At 36.8% G+C, this 22,122-nt stretch overlaps 2 protein-coding genes across 2 annotated transcripts; one reads left to right on the forward strand and one right to left on the reverse strand.

The window, feature by feature from the left end:
* Positions 1-351: 351 nt before the first annotated feature.
* Positions 352-1,275, forward strand: LOC110860159. Its single transcript, XM_022109219.2, has 2 exons — positions 352-546; positions 896-1,275. The coding sequence occupies exons 1-2, from the start codon at positions 462-464 to the stop codon at positions 1,117-1,119; spliced, it is 309 nt and encodes a 102-aa protein (XP_021964911.1). The 5' UTR covers positions 352-461; the 3' UTR covers positions 1,120-1,275.
* Positions 1,276-8,460: 7,185 nt separating this feature from the next.
* On the reverse strand, positions 8,461-10,134 carry LOC118439008 (zinc finger protein 25-like). Its single transcript, XM_035860011.1, has 2 exons — positions 9,730-10,134; positions 8,461-9,340 (listed from the first exon to the last, which is right to left on the reverse strand). The coding sequence occupies exons 1-2, from the start codon at positions 9,901-9,903 to the stop codon at positions 8,993-8,995; spliced, it is 522 nt and encodes a 173-aa protein (XP_035715904.1). The 5' UTR covers positions 9,904-10,134; the 3' UTR covers positions 8,461-8,992.
* Between the last annotated feature and the right edge of the window lie 11,988 nt (positions 10,135-22,122).

A 22,122-nucleotide genomic window follows, 5' to 3' on the forward strand; every position in this document is an offset into this window, starting at 1 on the left:
AAATATGTACATATGTCACGTATTATATGTACGTAGATGACGTGAAATATTCTCTCCAATTTAGTAATTGTTAAATCTCTTAGTCATGCATATGTAATTGGTCCGTGTAACACTTTTATTCGAATTGAAATTATTTATTCATGTTTTGCATTTCTCTAATACATATTTTTGTGTACGCAAATTCTGGAATAAATCAATCCAATCCGCAATTAAAAACACATTTTAAATACTTGTCACTTTAGCAGTCTGTTGTTTCATAAATGCAAATTACAATAATTATTACCTGATATTACAGAAATTCTATATGTACAAACCTGGAGCATTTTAATGTATTCGTCCCAATTTTGAAAAGTGATTAATAACGACACCAGGTTTTTCCTCGATAATTTCCACTTTAACCGATCTGGGTATAAAATGAACTCCTCACCAGCTCGAATAACATATTGAAAAACTGCTCAAAAATGTTCACATTTCTACTCATCTTACTCTTTGTGGCCGTCGTGAATGGCGTGGATATAAAAATCTACGCCGACGCTTACTTCCAGGGTAAGTTGAGACAACAATGCAATAAATAAATTGTAGTAAAATTTAGCAAAGTTTGATAAATTATAAGTTTTTTCTTAGTTTTTTTAAAAATTTTGGTGTATTTTTTTTGTAAACTTAAATTGTAGTCTACAATTTGTAGATAAGACAAGTTGGATAATAAAATTTGCTCAACTTTGGGTAAAATCTACCCATTGTTGAGTATGTATTGATCATACAACATTGAGTAAATTATACTCAACCAGTTGTAAAACGATTCAAATTTTACTAAATTTTATTTAGAGTGCATATGTACGACTACTACAACATATTTATGTACGTTTGTGTAATTTTTCGCTTTTTTTCCTCGCAGGAGAGTACAGTAACACTCGGTGCAACTACAAGTGCGAAGGTTGGGGAAGATACTGGGACAGGAAGATTTCCTCCATTGACACGAAAGGGGGATGCATCCGTGTTTTCGACGATAGCAGCTGCAACGGGGACAGCACCTACATCTACCCCGGCACCCCTTCGCACGACAACCTCGAAGAAATCGGATGGAATGACAGAATCATGGCATGCACGTCGTGTAATTAGGACACAACAACAACTGCGATAATAAATATTTCATCGGAAATAATAAACTTGCACAATGTAAATTAATTGATTGCCATAAAATTAATTGAACCGGAAGAAAAATGGCCGTAATTAAGGCCGCACTAATTAAAAAGAAATTATTTTTTTTGTTTGGCCGAAATTTTAAACATTGAGCATCCTTATTAAATCGTGGTCCCAGAATGCAAAACTTATTGAACCATGAAAACTTTACATAACGACGATAATTGAGAAAAACAGTTGTTTTTACTGGTACTCAAACAAATTTCAAATTTTAATTTCTACCCCGTGAATTATATTCATTGTAAACATAAGGTTTTATTTATTATCTACTTAGAAAAAACTTAATAAACCGTAGTAACGTTGGAAGTAGCTCACCCTGTAATTTTAATTAGGATATTACTTTGCACCAAAGGTGCCGAACAAGCGCCCAAAATAAGTATAAGATTTCCATAATTTTCCATCAATGGTGCATTATAATCGGACAACAGATGTAGGATTTTGGTACAATTTTGCATCAACAGTGCAGAGTAAGGCAACAAAATAAATATCTAATTCTGACACAATTTGGATTTTTGTCAGGAAACAATACGATCGTGTTGTCAAATTTTTGAAATCATTTCTTCTAGGTATTCGGCATTTTTGGTGCGCTTTGGATCAATGTAACCAATTGTTTCGCATCATTTTGATCAATGGATTGTTAGATACCAACGGTGCTACTTATTCCAAAATTGTACTCCACTGTCGATCAATTTTCCCAGCTGATTCGCACCATTTGCATACTGATTAATCAAAATTGTGTAATTATTTCTTCCAGTTACTTAGCACTTTTGGTGCGTTTTGCATATATTATCCCAATTATTTTGCATCATTTTCGATAACCGATTATTCGACCCCAAAGGTGCTAGTAATTCCAAAATTGTAGTCTTTTCCCTATCGATTTCCTAAGTTGATTCGCACCAATTGCGCCACGGATTGTTCGATACCAATGGTGCGATTAAGATGCTCAATAATGGGCAAGGGGATTTTAATTAGCATCAATTGATGCAAAAAACTCGTGAACACACAGACGGACAGACGGAGAGACGGACAGACGGACAAGAGGAATTCAATAGCTCTCATGCTACGCAGGGTGAGCTAATAATATATAGTGCAAATAGGCAATTCCGCTTGGTGGCGCCCCTATTGCAGTTTAGGGCGTGCACGTGAGACTTGTGACATATGAACTTGCGAAAAGTAAAAACTTAAAGAACATGGGCGGATTTCCATTTGTGGTACTGCTCGGGTATTACATAAATCAGGCAATAATTTATGAAGGTTTCATAATTGATACTGAGGAATTATCAGATTTGATATGTTGTCTCAATTTTGTCTGCTAAATGCGTGGTGAGATAGGTGCTTGAATATTGCTTGCCACAACGGTGTTGCTTTATTTAAATTATGGGATTTCATGCACCAGGTTCAATGTCTGTTCCACCCAAACATACAATAGTTCATACATCAGACAAATTAGGCAACCCACTAGGCAAATTCCACTGATGTAGAATCCTGTCAGAACCTTTGAGTTATACGTCAATTGTGGAATCACATCAAACCTTGGGTGAGTCCAATTTGCATAGTGATTAAATATCACGTTGGGAGGTTTATTCAAGTGAAACCAGTCATGCCAGTGGGCATAAATCCCAGAGGATTGCATTATCTTGATGCGCTTCTCAGCATAGTTTCTACGAGTTGTGAACAGCATCCATCCACGATAGACAGTGAAAAGTGGTTCAACACCAGTCAAATATTGAACATTGCCGTTGTTGTCGTTTACAAATGGTAGCAATGAAAAAATGTTTTCGGTTGTATCTAAATACGCAATTTTCTTGCATGTTGAAAGTGTCGTTTGGAGTCGGTCGGTTTCATTATAATCAATTACGCCAACGGGAGGAATTGGGAGTACTGCTTTACCCGCGGCAAGTTGCAAGCGATTGTATATGGCATCGATATTCCAATCGTCGGCGGCGGTAGATTGATCTAAATACTTTGGTGTCAGTTCTTCGAATTTTTTTATGAATCTAGTGTATCTGCAAGTAATTAAAATTTTTATTCGAAATGAAGTATTTTCGTCGATTGCAAGTCAAATAATAGTTTCATCTGAGATGTAGCACAAGAGAACGATAATTTACATAAACTTACTTTGTCGAATTGATGTAAAAGTGCATTTTTATTTTTAAGATTTCAATGAAGTAATAATACGGGGGTGGTTTGGGATAAGCTGGTAGAGAATCGAACATAGTTAAAGGTAATAGCACACGCATTCCTTCAATATCGAGCCAAGTCTCCCATGGTGGTGAATATTTCACCGGTACAGTCATTTCCATTGTGAAGGATGTTTTGTAGAAATTTGTGAGCACTGTGCCAGCCATTATCACCCATACACCAATTAAAACATGTACCCCGAATACTTGAGTTTTTGTGGTGAACCTCTGTTAAAATGACTTTAAATCCCCCAACACTGAGTTTTCTAAAAGTATGCCGATAGCAACAAATGCTCCCTCAAAAGAAACCGTCCATGGCAGTAAGGATAAAATAAGAATAATAACGGAAAAAGTTGATAAAATCAAAAGCCAAGACTCCGCATCGAATGGGGTTGTCAATGCGCTCAGAATGAATGTTTCAGATTTAACCTTATAGCAAGATATGAAACTATATGTTAAAACATCTCCTAAAATGTAGGAATGAGGATTAATTGGGACGGGAAATTCAAAAGCCGTAGGTGGAAGATGAAAAACGGTAAGATTAAGAATGGTAAATTCAGAGGCATCCTGTAATCCCCAAAATACGACAAAATCATTAAAGTTTGTTAATCCAACAATTTCTTTAAATCTTAGCTCGTTGGATCCTCCGTTATACCATTTCATGAGACTGGTCGCAGGTTCTTCTCCTATATAATGCAGTCCGTTAGGTTTAAAATATTTGTTTAGGATCGCTACAGCTTCGCGAATTTCTAGTAACTCGCTGAAACAGTCGACTACCATTTTTGGGGAGCATTCAATATAATACCAAGCTTTCGATGGTTGTCCTAACACCGGTAATTCTGCATGATAATAAAAGTTAAAATATTGCATTCTCAGTGTTTGGCCAAATGTGTTTAGAGAGGATACTGGCCGTGCTTGGGCTTCTCCAATTTCGACGAGTATAATCTCAAAGTTAAGTAAATATATCAATTCTCTCCCATAAGTTAAACATATTGAGTCGACTGTAGCTTCCAATGTTTTTGTTGAAATTAAAAATTGTCGCCCTACAGCTGATGGGAGACCATAAGTTGTCTGCCAAGCTGCAAAATTAGCCTGCATTACATCCCGTTCAGATAAGAGATTAAATAAAGCCCAGCAATGCATTGAGGGATTTCTTCTCTGAATAGAAAACCTGACCCCTGTTGTTTCTGTTACATGTTCAGTTCGGTTACGTAAAATAATTGGGAGCTTGACAACGCTTAGGTCTTCAGATTTGCGAATAAGTACAGTGTTTGTGCAATTTTCAAATACTCTCAGATAATACTTTAATACAACGGTTTTTACGTAGGGTGTACCAATGACGGATGTAATTTGAAGTGGTAATATTAACCAGGTGAAATAGTAATTAATAGAAAATAAAGCTAGAACAAGATTGGAAAAATAACGTTTATCAGTCATTTGGAATTTGTCAAAAAAGTTTTGTATGAAAAATATTGAAAACCATTTTGGATGAGATTTCAGATGCTGGATTTTAACATTTTGAAAACGAGGTGTTTGTTCGCCAGCCTACATGGGTCTGATAATGGCGTTATCATCGTGAGTAGGGGGCATTTAGCATCGCATGGCATAAAATTAAGCAGAAGTTTACCAATGTAATTTACTAGCAACTATAATTGTAAGTAAATTGCACAGTTTTTAGCTTTCTATGCGTTTACTTTTCAGCCTTATCAAGGAACTACTAGCTAAAAAGCCCGGAGATAGCGAGTCGTAAGAAGCAAACGTTTATTTGTTGAGGCTAAATTTGTCATTACATTATGTTGAATTTGTAGTACATAAACATGTTATATCTCTATTGTGTTATTAGATAAATTTTACATATACTACAATTTTTCGACATGCTGAGTATTTTTTCCAGGATCGTCGTACTACAATGTTTGTGCTAATGAAGCTAACTTTTCGTGCACGATGGTCGACCAAGCTTTCAAATCCAATGATTTTAGAATTTCAGCATAAATTAATTCATTCGGTTTATTGAAATTGGCGCTAGATTTCGCTGAACATGGTTTCGCTGGTTTTTCGTAAGTTAGAAGATTTACTAGTTAGATAACTCCAAACTCAAAAGCTGCTTATCCTCAGATTACAAACTGTATTACTGTAAACTAGTAAATTTGAAACTGAAATTTAATACTTGACAAACATTCGACGAAAATAATTGAGGTTATTATGCATAATAATACTTATAAGGTATTATAAGTGAAAAGTTTTAGATTTTATAATAGTTTGGAAAACATCCGGGACTATCACTAATGGTCACCCAATGACAAATGGGAAGCCGATGATTACAAGCATTCTATTGAATTATAGCTAATCCTTTGCTTGAGAATTTCTTCGTTCCTATTAATGAAGGGTTTAAATCAATGTTTTCGGATATACACGTTAGATAATTTGGTGGGTTTATGCTCCGGGGTTATGAACATATTTTACCGGAAGTTACCAAAGCGTATAGAAGGATAGAATACGTATCAACACGTGTATAAATACACGTGTCGTGTCGGTGTTAGTAGTCTTCGTATAATACGAAGATGGTCGATAAGTAAAGGATTGCAGCCAAATGTCTTCACCAGTGTGTAATGTTCCAGGTAATCTTGATCGTATGATGGTGCTAGTAAATTATTAAATCCAACAGAGCTAATTGGCATAAATTGTTGCTCAATGAGATGAATTTATAAATAATTTATTAGTTTGAATCATGAGTATAAAGATCTAGATAAAACGCGACACTTTATACATATATATTATCCGTCATTCTTAAATTCAATGAAACAAATTGTTTTTAGTGCCTCCCATCATCTATGCACACTCTCATTAATTTAGAAGCAAAATTATTACCATTTTTACTACCCTGACAAGGTAACAACCTCTGTCTCTCATTAGGTAATAAATTTGTCACCAAAATTGTCAACATTGGAAGTGACAAACAGTATATCCTATCCGGAAATAATTTATTTCCTTAGAGGAGATAATTTCGTCTCCAAAATCATTTCCTATAGGTGACAATTTGTCTCCTTAAAGCCCAGCGCAAACTTTAGTCACTAAAGTTTAGTGGCAGTTAAGTTTTCTCTCACAAACGTTTCTCTCTCGCACCTGGCAGAATAACGACAATTGTTCGAGTTTTGTATCTTACCAGAGGAAAAAAGTAGTAATTAGAGGTTCAAGTTATGGATTACTCTACATTTCAGGTAAATAATTTTAATTCATTGTTCATATTATGCTTATGCTGTAATTTTATTGTTTTTGTCCTATTAATATTTACACTAAAACAAGTTTTTTCTAGATCCGGATGCGCAAATTTCGTTCAAAGATGAATTTGGCGCAGATTGAGATGAAGATATTTTTCCAATTTTATTGGAATAACATTCCATCTCTAACGTTACGTGCTCCACGGAACTGGAAGATGTTTTTATGGTAAGATAAAACTCCGTTTAAAGTAGTAGTAATAAGTTTAATTTGTCTTTGAGTGTGATTTAAAAATTTACACAGTTGACGCTTCATTTCTGTTGGCCGTAATTAGATTTATATTTGGTCTAATTTGAATTCATAAGCAGCGTCAAATTCAAAGAGATGATCGAAATGCCAAATTATAAACAGGTGACAGGTGGGCCTTCACTTCGTTTTTATTTATTTTATTTGTTTATCTGTTAATCTGCGATTTTTTTAGTTTGAGTACTGCAGGGTAATATTTTTAATTTTATTTGATTTTCAGATAACGTAAATCTTCAGCAGCGAGCCAGCTAGTACGAGGATCAATTTTCACTAACATTATAAGTAATATAAGTATGTACATATATATATATAAGCATGCACAATTTAATTTTTATATTTTTAAGTGTATGTACGTAGTATGTAGAGACATGTGAAGAAATTTAATCTCTAACCAAATCGTATTTAAGTAAATAAATACATATTTTATAAACTATGTTTGCTTCCCAAGGGTTCTAATCTATTACCGCAAGGAGATAAATATATGCGCAAGACGGAGGTAACTTATCTCTCATATTGTCGCCACATGTAGGTAAATTATTTCCATTCAGAGACACAAGTTACTTCCATGTTGTATACATTCTGTCATCGGGAGTAACAAATTGTATCCCGGTAGGTGACAATAATATTTACCTCCGCTCGGGAGACAAAACACATTTGTCAACAGGCGGAGGTATATTATCACCCTACGGTAGAGTTGCATAGTACCTACACGAGGAGACGATTTTGGTGGCAATTTTGATGAGAGTGCAGGATCCACTTTTAGTAGTTATCCGTTACTATGAAAATGCAATATACCTACGAGTCAGAATGAGTACGGTTTGCTGATATAAAATTTGTTACAGTATTTAGTTCATTATTTGACCAAGGTTACATATTTATAAATAAACAATAAGTTCATAATCCCAACTTTTCTGAATGATCCGAGATATTTAAACTTTTCTTCTAAAAATGTTAACACAATTGGCTAATATACATTTTCAACTTGAAATTCAAATCTGATTGATTTGTTTGGAATAATTGATGCAACCGGCAATCCCCTTCTAAATCTATAGGAAGAAGAAATCTAATCGCGGAGTATTTTAGAATGAAAGACAGGATCGTATTGTAAAAAGCAGAACGTTAAACTTATTTAGGAAAAAGAGCTAATTCTTTTTGAAAGGAATGCATTTTTTGCCAAAAAATGGGCTGCAAAATATCCCAATTTATAATATCAACTTTTAGGCTTATCCTAAGGTATAAAAAATTATAATAATATTTGTTTACGGATTTTTTAGGATTACGGAGATAACGATCTTATACATAAACTAGCCTATAAGCCCGTCCTAAAGACGGGCCACACGAACTCTTTTAACGTTGCTAAGGCATTTTTCGACGTTGCTAAGGAATTTTCTTCACGTTGCTAAAGATTTTTTTTATATTCTTATGCACATTTTTATGTTGCGAAGGAAATTTTGTACATTGCTAGGGAATTTTTTTATGTTGCTAAGGACGTTTTTTCATGTCGCTAAGGAATTTTTTTAAATTGCTAAAAATTTTTTATCATAATCATAATCATAACCATAATCATAATCGTAATCATAATTCGTATCTGTTCCCTTATTGATGGAGCAGAAATGTCAACAGCCAATCAGAATGCAGGAATGTCACGGAAGATTTCACGGGATGGACTTTTCGAAATTATGTGCTTCACCCCGAAAGACATAAATATTTTATTCCATAATTCGTTTCGACTATCTATTTGCATTCACCACTTGTTCCGTATATCCCATACCTGTTCACTTTCATTCATTTGACTGATTATGATGGTCAGTGATAGTGAATGAAAATGAATTTCCTGTCATTTGAGTGAAAATAATTAGAAGATTCTTTCATTTCAGATGACTGACTGTGTATGTATGTATGAAAGATTTCTCACTCATTTCATTTTATACCCAATGCTTAATAAATGGAGTGAAGTAAGAACTGAAGTCAGATTAAGTGAAATGAAACGAGCTTGAAAGAAAATGAATGAAAATCTTCAGTCAAAAATCGGGATGGCTGACGTTTGAATGAAAACTAAATTTTTGAACAGGTATGGTAGTATATCCACGTTAAACCTCCGAAGTATGTCTCCGCACATGTCGAGCCAAGTTAAAATAACGGAGAGACCTTTTCCCACAAAAGTAACACTCTTTCCATCGACACGGCTCTATTTCACATGCCGAACGTGGAATTCTCGCATTTGTCGCAGGATCCTTACTGATGGTGTGTTTCGATTCCACATGCCCCTTTAAATGGGCCGAGCGATAAAATTTCTTGTCACAATGAGGGCATCCATAATTCCTAAGGTTTTCATGGGCTGCCCGGATGTGCCCGGTTAGGCTAGGTTTTGTCAAGAAAACCCGGTCGCAGTGATGGCAGATGAACTTTATACGATCAGATTTATCCGTGTGGACTCTCTAAAAAGATAAAATGTATTAAGCAAACTGTCATATTGCCGGCTTCATTTTAAAATGAGCTATGTGCTGTATTTGTTAAATTATACAAAGAGTGATCTAAGGATCCTAAGTGATCTTTATGTTCAACTTGAAAATAAGCTAAGTGCAGAAAAAATACATGTAAAAAGATCTGTAATCACTATAAATAACCAATTAATTGGTCAATGTTATAATTAGTTAGCTAATTAATTGGTTTAATTAGCAACCCGAGTTTAATTACTAATTACCAATTAATTGGACAAAATATCTAATTATCAATCACTAATTAATTAGAAATCAAGCTAATTAAACAGCTCTGGTGATCGCCCAATGCGAAGCATAATTTAGCCAAATTAAAAGTACCAGCTCACCCGATGAATTTGCAAATGGCTCCGTTGTACGAACCGTTTTTCACATGTTGAACACTTGTAAGCCTTTTCCCCCGTGTGGTTGGTGGTAATATGTAAATTAAGGTATTCCCTTCGTTTGAATTCCCTGGCGCAAAGGGTGCACCGAAATCGGACCGGATTTTCGGCATGCTCCATCCTCACGTGTCCCTTAAGAGCTGATTTGTCCAGAAATGTCTTGGCACACCCTGCAAACAAGCAGGGCGGGCGGGTCCGTGGGGTGGTGGAATGATAAATTCTATGGTGCGCCCGAGCAGCGGCTCGGGAAACAAACGTTCGTCGACAAATAGCGCACTCGGGGCGAATCCTATTTCCGTGAATGGCTCCCTTGTGGGCGCGGAGGCAGGCAGGGTTTTTGTACGTTTTCTTACAAATCTGTGTATAAAGTGAGCATACGCCGTAAATACAAAGTGGGCACAACGCAAAAATCGCAGAGCCTCACTACATCATGGTTGTGACTAGCATACCTGTTCACGTTCATTTAATTATTAGGAAATGAAGAATGAATGCGTGAATAATTCATTTAATGAATGAATAATTCAACATCTCAAATTGAGTTGGTTTTTTATTCATTCATTTTTGCCCTATGCTAAATACATGGGGCGAATGAATTAATGAATGAATTATTCATTGAATTAATTAACAATGAATGAATAATTCAAATTGAGTTTCAAAGTGAACTAATTTTGAATATAGGAAAACAATTGAACAGGTATGCTTGTAGGCACTATACCGTAAGTAATATGGTTAAATCAATGAGTAATACGAATATCATGTTAAATTATGTATGTACTTACATCTAGGGTTGCCCCGGGTAGTGGTACTACCCGGTACCCGGCTACCCGGTGCTCGGCCTAAAATTTTTGCCGGGTACCCGGCTACCCGGCCGGGTACCGGATAATATTTAGATATTACAAATAACGCGAATTTTTAACTTTTTCTGGAATTTGCAACAATTTTATATGTTTTAAAAATTACAAGTTAAATTTCTACACTGCAGAATTCATTTTTAACTTCCATACCAAATTTCAGATGAAAGTAATATTTTGTCAAAATCTGTATGGATAGCTTTCTCTATGGTTACACTTTGCTCCCCCAAATCACCAATACGACCACACAGGTCCACTAGGTGACCTATGTAGCCTATCTTCGAACTTGTTTCCTATATCCTTGTCCAATATGCACATGGTAAAAATTTCAACTTCTCAGGCTAATTATTCGGGCTAGAAAGTTGATATTACATAAATGAAAGAATCATGTGGGACACAAAATGAGCGTACTCACGACAATGCCTTATTTATCATCCCAATTATTTAGCAAACCTGTGAGGCTGAAAAAAGTTATTTTTTGAGGGGATTCGAAGAGCCGCAGGAAACAAATTTTGCGAGACTTTCGAGGTGATATCCTACGAATAGATTAGCAGATAACACTTCGAAAGTCTTGTAAATCAACTAACGATGTCTATTTCGACCTTTTTGTCATGGATGTTCGCAATTTTTCTCGCTGATCATTGCGAGGATGAGTCTGCGAAATTATCGTACGAAAAAAACAATGGCTAAGCTTTGAGAAAGCTTACAAATTTCTAAGAATTAGTAAGTTATTCTTAATGTGCGAGATATGCAAATTAACTGATTGATAATTCGTTACGTGAGTGCGGTCAAAGTTGTTTGAAAATTTTTATGATAATTTCCAAATAAGTGTTGGCCAAGGTTGTATCCATTCTTTCCAAATATATTATTTTATACAAAGTACGAAAATGAAATCCGTCGGATTATATTTTTTTGTAAGCTTTTGCATCTTAAGTAAGAAAATTTAATATTTAAGTTACCCGGCCGGGTAGACCGGGTACTTAAGTATACCCGGCCGGGTACCGGGTATCCCAAAACAGTCCGGGTATGCCGGGTACCGGGTAGTTACCCGGTACCCGGGGCAACCCTACTTACATCGCATTTTACTGCAGCATTTTCTTGATGAGTTTGCATATGAAGGTTCAAGTTGTTCTGGGTTTTTAAATTTTTCCCGCAAACCTGGCACGGAAATTGGACGGGATTCGTGCTATGGTCTAGTTTCACGTGATAGTTGAGGTGTGGCTTGTACAAGTAGGACTTGTCACACCTCGCAAAAGTGCAGGGCAGGCGGGGCCGTGGCGTCGCGGAGTGGAAAGCTTTATTGTGCATCTGCAGCGCATATACCGAAGAAAATTTGCGTTCACAAATATCGCAGTTGGGGCGGATGTTAGACCTTGGCATGGCTTCCTCGGGGGCGTCGGGTTGTTTTAAATTTTGTAGCGAATCTATGTATAAGTTCAAAAAGTCAGGGGAAAAAATTAACTAAATGTCACGAGATCAAAGCCAACTATTTTGACTTGATAATTAAGTAGTTCACTATCCCTGATACAATGAGGGTATTCATTACGAGTTCGCACCGTTAGCAACGTTGGCAAGAAAATAAAGTTCGCAAGTTCGCAAAAAAAATTGGCTTGAAAATTTGCGCATCTCCAGGACTAGTATTTGGGTAGCAAAATATGTTCCACAAATTGTTACTCAAATTTAGGCTTTTTAATTTTCGAATTTTCCTATTTTGTTAATTTCAGATGCCAAATTTCGGTAAGTAATGGAAATTAAAGTATTTTTCCCATTTTAAAATTCACTTTGTTGCTTCGCAAAATTCGCAATTTCGAAAAAACTATGTTCCTATGCGAACATGCGAACTCGTAATGAATTACCCTCAATATATTGCGACGTAAATACATATCTGTGTTAATATGTAATTCCTATACATAAATAATAGCAAAATTTTGTGAATCGAATTATACACTTACATTTCCAGATGATAGAATTTCATGTAGGATGAAATTTTGCCACAATTGACACACTTTGGTACAAATTTTTGACACGTGAATAAATTTCACAGGGACCAAGAGTCTAAATAGACATGCTATCTGGACATGCTATCGTGGACTGAACGGTTTGCTAGGATTGAGGAGAGTTGAGGGCACGGTTAATTTTAGACCACCACGGCATGGCATGGTATGGCACGTACATATGTAGCCACGCTGCCCCCCGCTGAATGAAAAAGGTTGTGAGAAAATATTTCAGGTAGCCACAACCAGACAATAGATATGAACCTCATATACATATACATATGCATAATTTTATTATGTTCATAAAGTTCTTCATGTGTATAAGAGTATTTACCTAGGGTTGCAAACAAATGTATCAGGTATTTTAATACAACAGTTTGTAAATTCTTCAAAGGTCGAAGGCATAGTATTTGTGTTTTATACCAGAACTTTTCGCCGATTTGCATCCTCCCTGCCTTCTCGCTCTGGATGTTGAAACTTTTGTACATTTTGTCAAATTTCCTGTGATTGATTGTGATGCTGAATGCTAAGGTGCAATGTCCATACCTGGCCAAATTAGTAATTGACAATTACAATTACAAATTAGTAATTGTAATTTGTAATTTCAATTACTTCATTCGAGAAATGTAATTGTAATTGTAATTTGTAATTGAACTAAATGTAATTGGTAATTTGTAATTGCACATTTCAACATGGTGTAATTGTAATTCAATTACTTCTTCTATTACAATTACTAAATCACCATCTATCGTGATTAAAACCAACCAAAAATCCCTGTTTTTGTTAAATTGACAGTATTTCACATGCGAAAATTTCACTGCCTTTCATTTTCTGAATTAAAATAAACATTATTTCGCAGTCGTGAATTTTTTTTATTACATCAGAATTAATTACTAGGGTGTATAACACATTGAGCCTTATGCATGAAAATAAGTAAATACTACAAATTAAAATTATGCAATTGAAGTTTAAGACAAATTACTAATTATAATTGAGATTTTTTAATTTAATATTCAAATAATTTCAATACTTGTTCACTTTGAACAATATATATACAGATAAATGCTTTTACTTGCAAAATTTGCCTCGTAAATTATTTTTTCTGTATGGAAATTTTGATGCAAAGGCATTTACATTGTTACTAGTGAATACAGTGGCCGCGGAAGATGATTTTGACCGTGGGGACATACTTCTCGAAAAAAAAGTCGAAAAACTACTTCTTGATTTCACAATATACTGAGGGTTAGCCACTTTCATTTCCACTTTTCCCGATTAACGTCCTATTTCTTGGGTAAAACCTTCATCCTCAAAAGCTCGATGTTACTTTTTACTAAGGTTGCCGCGGGTAGTTGCACTACCCGGCCGGGTACTACCCAGCCAATATGTACCAATTACCCGCCCCGGCTTTCCCCTAGATCATGCGAGCGCTAGTATAGTTTTAGCAAGAAATTACTGCGACATTGTTCTAATTAAGTAATGTAGCTGAAATTAATGCAACAATTTAAGTTTACTGCGAATTTGAAATGATTTTTTTTACAAAACTTATAAAGGAAACAGTCAACATGACAAAATTATTGTCTGTACGATCTTCCACAATTGTTGTTATATGTATTCCAGTTCTTAGGAGTAAAGTCCACAGCGTTTCCCACTTATAGGATACGCTGACTTTTTATCTCCTGACATTTCGACCCCGAAAAAAGCTTGCGCAGGTCTATTTCAGCTTTAAGGGAGCCTTTGGTTCTACTATTAAAGATCTATAACATATCAAAAATTGTGAAAAATTGTATCGACGAGAATTTTGTCTTATCCTTTCTGATAGTAATACAAATATTTTAAGGAGGCTTCGACAAATTAATTATTTAAGTGAAGAAATGGTATGAAAATATAAAAATATGAGTAAAAAACGTAAAAAATAAAATTGAAATTACCCGGCCGGGTAATTGGCAACACCCGGTTCAGCGTGGTACCCGGTTTTTTTGCGTAAAATGGCCGGGTAGCAGGGTAGCCGGGTACCCGACCCGGTACCCGCGGCAACCTTACTTTTTACATTATTAGTTTGATCCGCTTCTGTTTTGCCTACGGATGCAGTTTTCATTTCCAAAAATCATAAAATTTACGGTCTGGGAACGGAAATATTTCTAAAATCACTTCAGATTTGAGGCGCTCCGTGGAGGAATATTTCCAAGGTCTTGGCGTCAGATTTAAATTAAATCATTTAATCAAATAGCTTGACTAGTTTCTTGTCTATAATATTATTGCAATATCTTATTCTTCTTTCTAAATTTTCCGGGATGTAGTCATCATTTTCTATTTTACGTTTTCCAGATCAAATTTTAGACCCTGAGGTCTTATAGGTGCTTCTGATGATGACAGGTTTTCGAGAGTTTCGATGGAGGGTTTTCGGATGCGGCCGATTGGAATCTATCCAACGAATTTAATTATTAAAATACGAGCAGAGAAGCCAGTCTCTCGACTGGCAGTCATGCTAAGAATTTTAAAATGGTCAATAAAATAAATTTGAGGCGACTGCTATCTGCAGACATCCATCCAAGCTGCTATGAAATTACGGTTGAAATTTTGGTGACCTGTGCCCTTGACCTTGAATGGCGTGACCTATGCTATTCAAATTATGACCGCTTCCACTGCTCTGGACAAAGCTTTGAAATGCGCTATCATATGATAGCAACATATGATAGTTTGAATAATGTAGGAGGCCTAGGCCTAGCGCCTCCTACATTATTCAAACTATAACGGCTCCCACCCTCTTGGGCTAAGCTTTTGAATGCGCTATCATGCGTTGGAGTGTATAGTGCCGACCGACAAATCGGTGGTACTGAATGAAGTAATAGGATTTTTTACCTTGGTAACTTTTTTAATAATTAAACATAGTTATGTTAAAGAATGTTTATAAATTTAATTTGAGATACATATATTTATTTGTATTGCAACTTGTTTGTTATAGTTTGTTGTAGCTTAACAATTGCACTAACGTAAATTGAGTCTCTAATTTTTGGAAGACTTAATAAACCCTTGGGCACCCTGGGGATTGTCTCGGTTGCCCTCTCCAAATTCTGAGCCTGATCAACAAATAACTCCATTCTGGTATAAAATTCAAAAATTTAACCAGACGAAAAATTAAGGGCTGATCATATGACGCATATATATGACATATCGTTTTGGGGACCGATGAAGTGGTAAAATTCCCCCCGTCAATGTCATGTCGTTGAAGTGCAATTCCTTGCCTTCCAAGGAACGAGATCGTCGTTAACATCACTCGTAAAGATTTTATGGTTGCCTCTTGTTCCGACTTCATCTGGGAATTTAAATATGACGAAATTGGTTTTTGCCTTCCCTGACGGTTTATCAGTTCTATTGTTGCCGATGATTTACTCACAATCCTTGTGTTCCTTTTCTCAAGTTCCCGAAGCCATCTACAATGACCAATTTTCTTTTGTCATCTTCATTATCAACTAAAATCCACGAATGTTCAGACAACCAATCGTCTTGGAAATTATAATTTCAGCTTTCCTCGATTGCTTAAGAATTTTCTCGTACGACGTCGTTAGGCGATATCTGCAGTCACAGAAGTTCGGAACGGTTCCTGAAGAGCTTCATAATTTTCTACGTTTCTTGTGGTCGATTTGGTAACCTTCTGACCTGATAACTTCTTACAATTCGTGTCACTGGCACTAATATCGTGTAATTACAAGCAGAGGTCAACGCCGACCAATTTGGCGGCGGCGGCGGCGCCAATTTTGGGGATTTTTCGGAGCAGCGGCGCGGCGTCTCAATGTTAAAGGAATAGGGAATTAGATTTATCGGCGGCGGCGGCGCCTAAAATTCTATCGGCGTATGGCGGTGCGGCGGCGTGAGATCGGCGGCGTTGACCTCTGATTACAAGGTCATCACAACGGTTCTGCGTTTCCCTTGCCTCGCGAAGTGGTCAATCTTCTTATCCTTATCCCGCAGCAAAGAATTTTTGTGTGCGTGAAAATCCACCTGTGTGAATAATTCGCTTTCGGCGCTTGTCGTGCCGAAACAGGATTTTTTGATGAAAGTTGTTATGGTTTCTTAACCTACATGAAATTACCTGTAAAACATGACTTATCTCTCCACAATTTTTTCATGCCTGTACCATTAAAATGGCAGAGCGAGGAGCACTTTACTTTTGGCATGCACCATATTTGTAACTCAAATAAGCTACAAAGTAAGACAAATAAGCTACCCGCTGCGGGTAACCCGCACATTTGTTAATTCTTATAATTTTAAATACCAACGCAATTCTATGCGCAACTCATGCATACAAATGCATGGGTGATACATACATATGTGTATTTGGTCCCTCTTTATAATGTTTCCAACATCATCTTACACATATCAAATGAGGGAAATAATTGTGAATATATATATAATTTTCAAATTCAAGTCTTATTTAGTCTTCTGAAATCCATGTTTTTAATATGTACGTATACTTGACCCCCACGATACCGTGGGGACAAATACATTGACTGTCCCCACGGCAAAATTTCCGTGGGGACATGGTCCCCATGTCCCCACGCTTCCGCGGCCACTGAGTGAATAAGTGTTGAAATTATTTGACTATTAAATTATGAATTTTCATTTAAAAATCTCAAATGTAATTGTAATTTTTGATGTAATTCAATTACGTAATTTGTAATTGTAATTGAAGCGAAATTTCGGTAGAGAAGTAATTGTAATTTGTAATTAGTAATTGAGTTGTCTTGAGTATTTGTAATTGTAATTGAAGCAATGTTGTGATTGTAATTTGTAATTTGTAATTTGACTTCCAACTAATTTGGCCAGCTCTGGCAATGTCGTTGTCGCGAATGTACAGTAGTTTCGAGTTTGCATCAAGTTTTCAAGTCGTGTATCGTCCCAATGTTTTCCCGTCCAGATGCCCTGCAATATTCTGTACAGTGGCGGCACCCTACTTCATTTTTTTTACACGAGTAGTTTAGCTCGCATCTGCGAACCATTTTTTTAAGCCCGTCGGCCAATCTCAACTTGCCCCCAGTGCTGCGGGAGTCAAAAAAGCAGATACACACACACAGCCCAACTGTGTACTCTTGGTATGATGTTCGTTTCAGCTCGTACACAGCTACTGGTGCCTACTTTACGATTTTATCGCCTCCCAACTTTAGATACGTCCGTATGTTACTAGTCCCCACAGCATAGCTCGCTAATCAATACCTTTAACAATGATATATACACGCTAACCACAATCTTGACTACAATGCTGACCATGTGCTTGATACTCCTAAAATTTTCTATCGCGAATACCGAAACTCCAGACGCCATGACAATTGCACAGAGGCAGAAGCCCGGCGCAATTAGGTCAATTGAGATTGCATTCGACTCATGAAATGTGATGTCTTCTCTTACATCTCCAAATAAGGTTTGCACAGCCTTAAAATATTTACCTCGTGATAAATAATTTTTTCTACGTACAAGAACAACTATTGAGTTCAGACGTTCCCACGACTGAACCAATCCGGACTCCTGGATTTGTCTCAATCCCTTAGCGAGATAAGGAGTGAACAAATTAATGGCTCCAATTCCGTAATATAAAATCCGAAATGGTGAGTCACCACTATGACGAGCAATATGACGGTTTCCAACATAACTGGCAGACCTAATGAAGCTCTCGAACCTACCATTAGCAATAAATATAACAAGCATAGGGTGAGTACGTCTCGAATTTTCGAAAATTATTGTTTTGAACATTTCTGATACTGCGAAATCATTGATTGACAAAAGCTTTGCTCGAAATTTGAGAAGGAACTTTTTAAATTTTGGATTCTCATCAGCATTGTCGATTAATTGTGGAATTATAATATCGTGAAGGTAGCTTTGCTTCTCGCCAGTATAATTTGTATACGCATCCATAGCTATCATTGGTATATCCATGTCGACCAGTTCCTCAAATCCGTGTGGAGTTGGAGGCGGGAAGAGGACAGCAAGGAGTGAATATATCGAGCCCTGATAATAATTAACCATGAGGAAAAGATTCCCAAATAACCATATTGTGAGAATGATTAATGGGACGCTTCTTTTTCGATAAGGAATACCAGAACTGTCGCCAACCTGGCCGAGGAATATGCAGATGACAGTGATTACCTTCTCCGCAAGCATGAAACCGAAAGCACTACAGCGTCCACCCTCCCATCCTAACGAAGTTAAAAATGCCGCAACCAAGACCACGCTGATCAGAAGGAAACACCAAATTTCTAAGTCGAACGGTGACACGAAAGTGGCTATTCCACTCACAGGAGATGGAGGGTTGGTAATAGTTACAAAATTAATAGATTGAATGTCAATGCGGTGGCAGGTATATGTTTTCAAGTCACCTTGGTAATCCGTCACCAATATTTCAGCGTAGCGAAAGCTCTTCTTGTCACGAAAGCCTACGCCAGACTTGTACTCCGACAAGGTCAAATTATATTTTTGCGTAATTGTGGCGATGGGACAGAAGACATCGAAATATTTTTGAAGTTGACCAGACCATCGTGTAAGCCCTGTAGGGGTGCACAATTTGCTCCTACAGGCATATGAGTAAATGTGGTCCATTTGTGAAGGTCCCCACTCTGCGCATTCCAAGCTTCCCAGATGGTCAGAAACGATACTGGTTTCACTTCAGTTAATGTTATCAAATGACAAGTTAGACAAGGAACAAAAAAGGGTAACGAGGCAATTTCCGTGAACAAGACTACTTTCGCAGTCCCTAAAAATCCCACGTGCCGCTGGAGACAATGGAAATCTTGGTGACTTTGAATACGACCAAACACGATATCCTGTTGGAGTGGGGATGCAGACGACATGATTAAATTTTGACACTTTTCCACCCAAGTGCCTGACCGGATAAGATTGACGAAGCTGACTTTAGGTCGAGAAGACTTCTCGGTTTCCCGATACCCATATACCGTAAGGCGACTTAAGATCAAATCTATATCCAACGATTCAAATATTGATGGGACAAGGACAAATTGTCGTAGCGGGGTGTACAAATTATGAACCCTGATTACGTCAAAGTATGGGAAATCTGTCCACGTTAATTAACTCATCAACGTTCGGATTTAAAATGAAGGTGATATCAACATCGCGAAACAGGCCGGTCCAAACTGTACCCGTATTATATGACGGGAACGAAGCCAATGTCACGATCAGGATGGCAATCCTAACTGAGGAGGACATGGTGTTCGCTGAAAACATAAATTCTCAAGGTGGGATTGTACTTCAGTCCTTGGTAACTTGCACCACAGTTAAAGTATAACATTGGCGCCAGTTACGTACATAGGAGTGAACTGCAAACCCTCCTAGCAATTTGGCGGTTTCATGGCACATTGTAAATAAATAAAATCTATGCAAACTAAACTACAAGTAAGGCCCTTTGGCTTAGGGGTTCGGGGGCGGAACTGTCACCACGCAGTCACACGTTCGATTCCTCTCTGTCCGGGAAGCTATTTGCTAATCCTACTCGGCTCGGTGTTAGTACGGGGTGGGTGCTCCTCTCATGGTTGGGTGAGCCCGGCCAGACGGTCTGGCAATGCCAGAAAGGGGAGCCCTCGCAGAGTCCGTTCTCTGTGAGAAGATCCGACTCATCACCAGGGCCGTAGGAGCACTGGTTTTAGGTGGAGAGAACTCTCCAGGCCGGACGGCCCGAAGGGCCGTACCGGCCGGGTGATGCAGACACTAGATATTATTGACCCTCCTATGTACATGTTAACTTATACATAGAACCTAACGTCCCAAACCAACGCTTACATAGTTATAAATTGAATCTTGATTTTGTTCACTTCTGAAAAGTTTCAGTGATCTCACAAAATGACACAATACTCAAACTTAAGCCTTCTGTGACGATTTCTGTAAATCGGTTGAGGTAACATAAGATAGATAGTCCTGCAGTTGAAAAAATTTCAAGTTTGAGTTAATAACCTTATCAAACAATTTTTCATATGTAATTGAAAAGCCCGTGATACTATCAATCGAGCATTAATAACTTAACCATTCTATCTGTGTCGACCCACTCATGCAAAATGTTGGTGTCCTATGACTATTTCGAATATTTTGCATTAAATACTTACCCCATAGCACTAAATACATGATCCCTACTTCACCAAATATTTTTTGGTCTAAACGACCTTTAAGTCTTTCATAACAATGGCGAGGAGCATGTTCCTCTTTAATTTTTTCAAAATCTATGAATGCGTTCTAGCATTTCCGAGCGAAAAAACTGATTTGCATGCGTTACCTTTTTTCTAGGAGCTTTAATTCACGAAAGTGGGGTGTTACAAATGTTAATACGCTTCTGTCAAACAGTGGACAAGTAGAAATTGAATTCTGAAAACGATAATCAAAATTGTCTTAATGTACATAACTTATTCAATAATTTCTTTTTCGTGAAATTTGGCAATCAAGTCCCATCTCTGCGACATCCGAAATCTTGAGATTTGGAAAACCGGTTTGAAATTGGGTTTTTGCAAATTTAAGTAACCCGATTATATGTTCTGTGAAAAACGGTTCCAAACCGTTTTTAAAGGCCCTGTATTAGTAAGAATTAAAAAAACTTTCTCAGTACAGTAAGAAGCTATAATTTAATTTAAAATCAAATTTAAATATGAACTTGAGATTTTCGGGAATTTTAAATTTATGTATATCAGAAATTAAAAATATTAGACAGAAGATAAAGGTACAGTTTTTACAAAAATATAGACTTAACCAATCATGAAAATTCCGAACCGATTTACTAATTTTCACGCACGTTGGAACGCTTAAAATAATGACTGAAAGATATACGAAATAAGAAAAGTCCTTGGAAGTTTTTTTATCGGATAAAAAGCGATGCATTCTTAAAGTTAAAAACAAGGGCCGTCATATGGAACAAGTTTCGCCTTAGGAAAATATGCTTGTGGGGTAAAAAAAAATTATTAAACCCTTCCACGAATAAATGGGGCACCCTCTGTATTTGTGACGATAGCCGTAGATAAGAAATAAGCGACAGAAATCCGCTGTATCAATTTTAATAATTTTGCACATAAAAGGCCGGACCAGAATTTTACTCTCCAGGCTGGACCAAGGACAGATACGGCACTGCTCATCACCAGAGTTATATGGTGAGAAGGACAGTCATAGATTGGAAACCAGTTTGCTTTTAACTGATATCTGTTGACTTTAAAGGATTATTTTTATTTTATTTTATTATTACATAAATTGAGGTACTTTAAATAACTACTATAAAAATTTGAACCTGTTTGCGTGTATGTTCAACGAATTACTGACAACCAGACGATTTCAACTTGATTCTTGAAAAAAATATTATTACAAAATTAATAGCTGAAATTCTCAAATCCGGTTTCGCTTAGCTACTCTTATCAGGGCGAATGCACTTTTCACCCACATTTGTACTATCTTACCCAGTACAGTAGTTTGAGTTTTAACCGTATATAATCCTTTGATGAGGGGAAAGATTTTGTTGG

Source organism: Folsomia candida, unplaced genomic scaffold, assembly GCF_002217175.1.
Source record: "Folsomia candida strain VU population unplaced genomic scaffold, ASM221717v1 Fcan01_Sc029, whole genome shotgun sequence".
NCBI classification, from domain to species: Eukaryota; Metazoa; Arthropoda; class Collembola; order Entomobryomorpha; family Isotomidae; genus Folsomia; species Folsomia candida.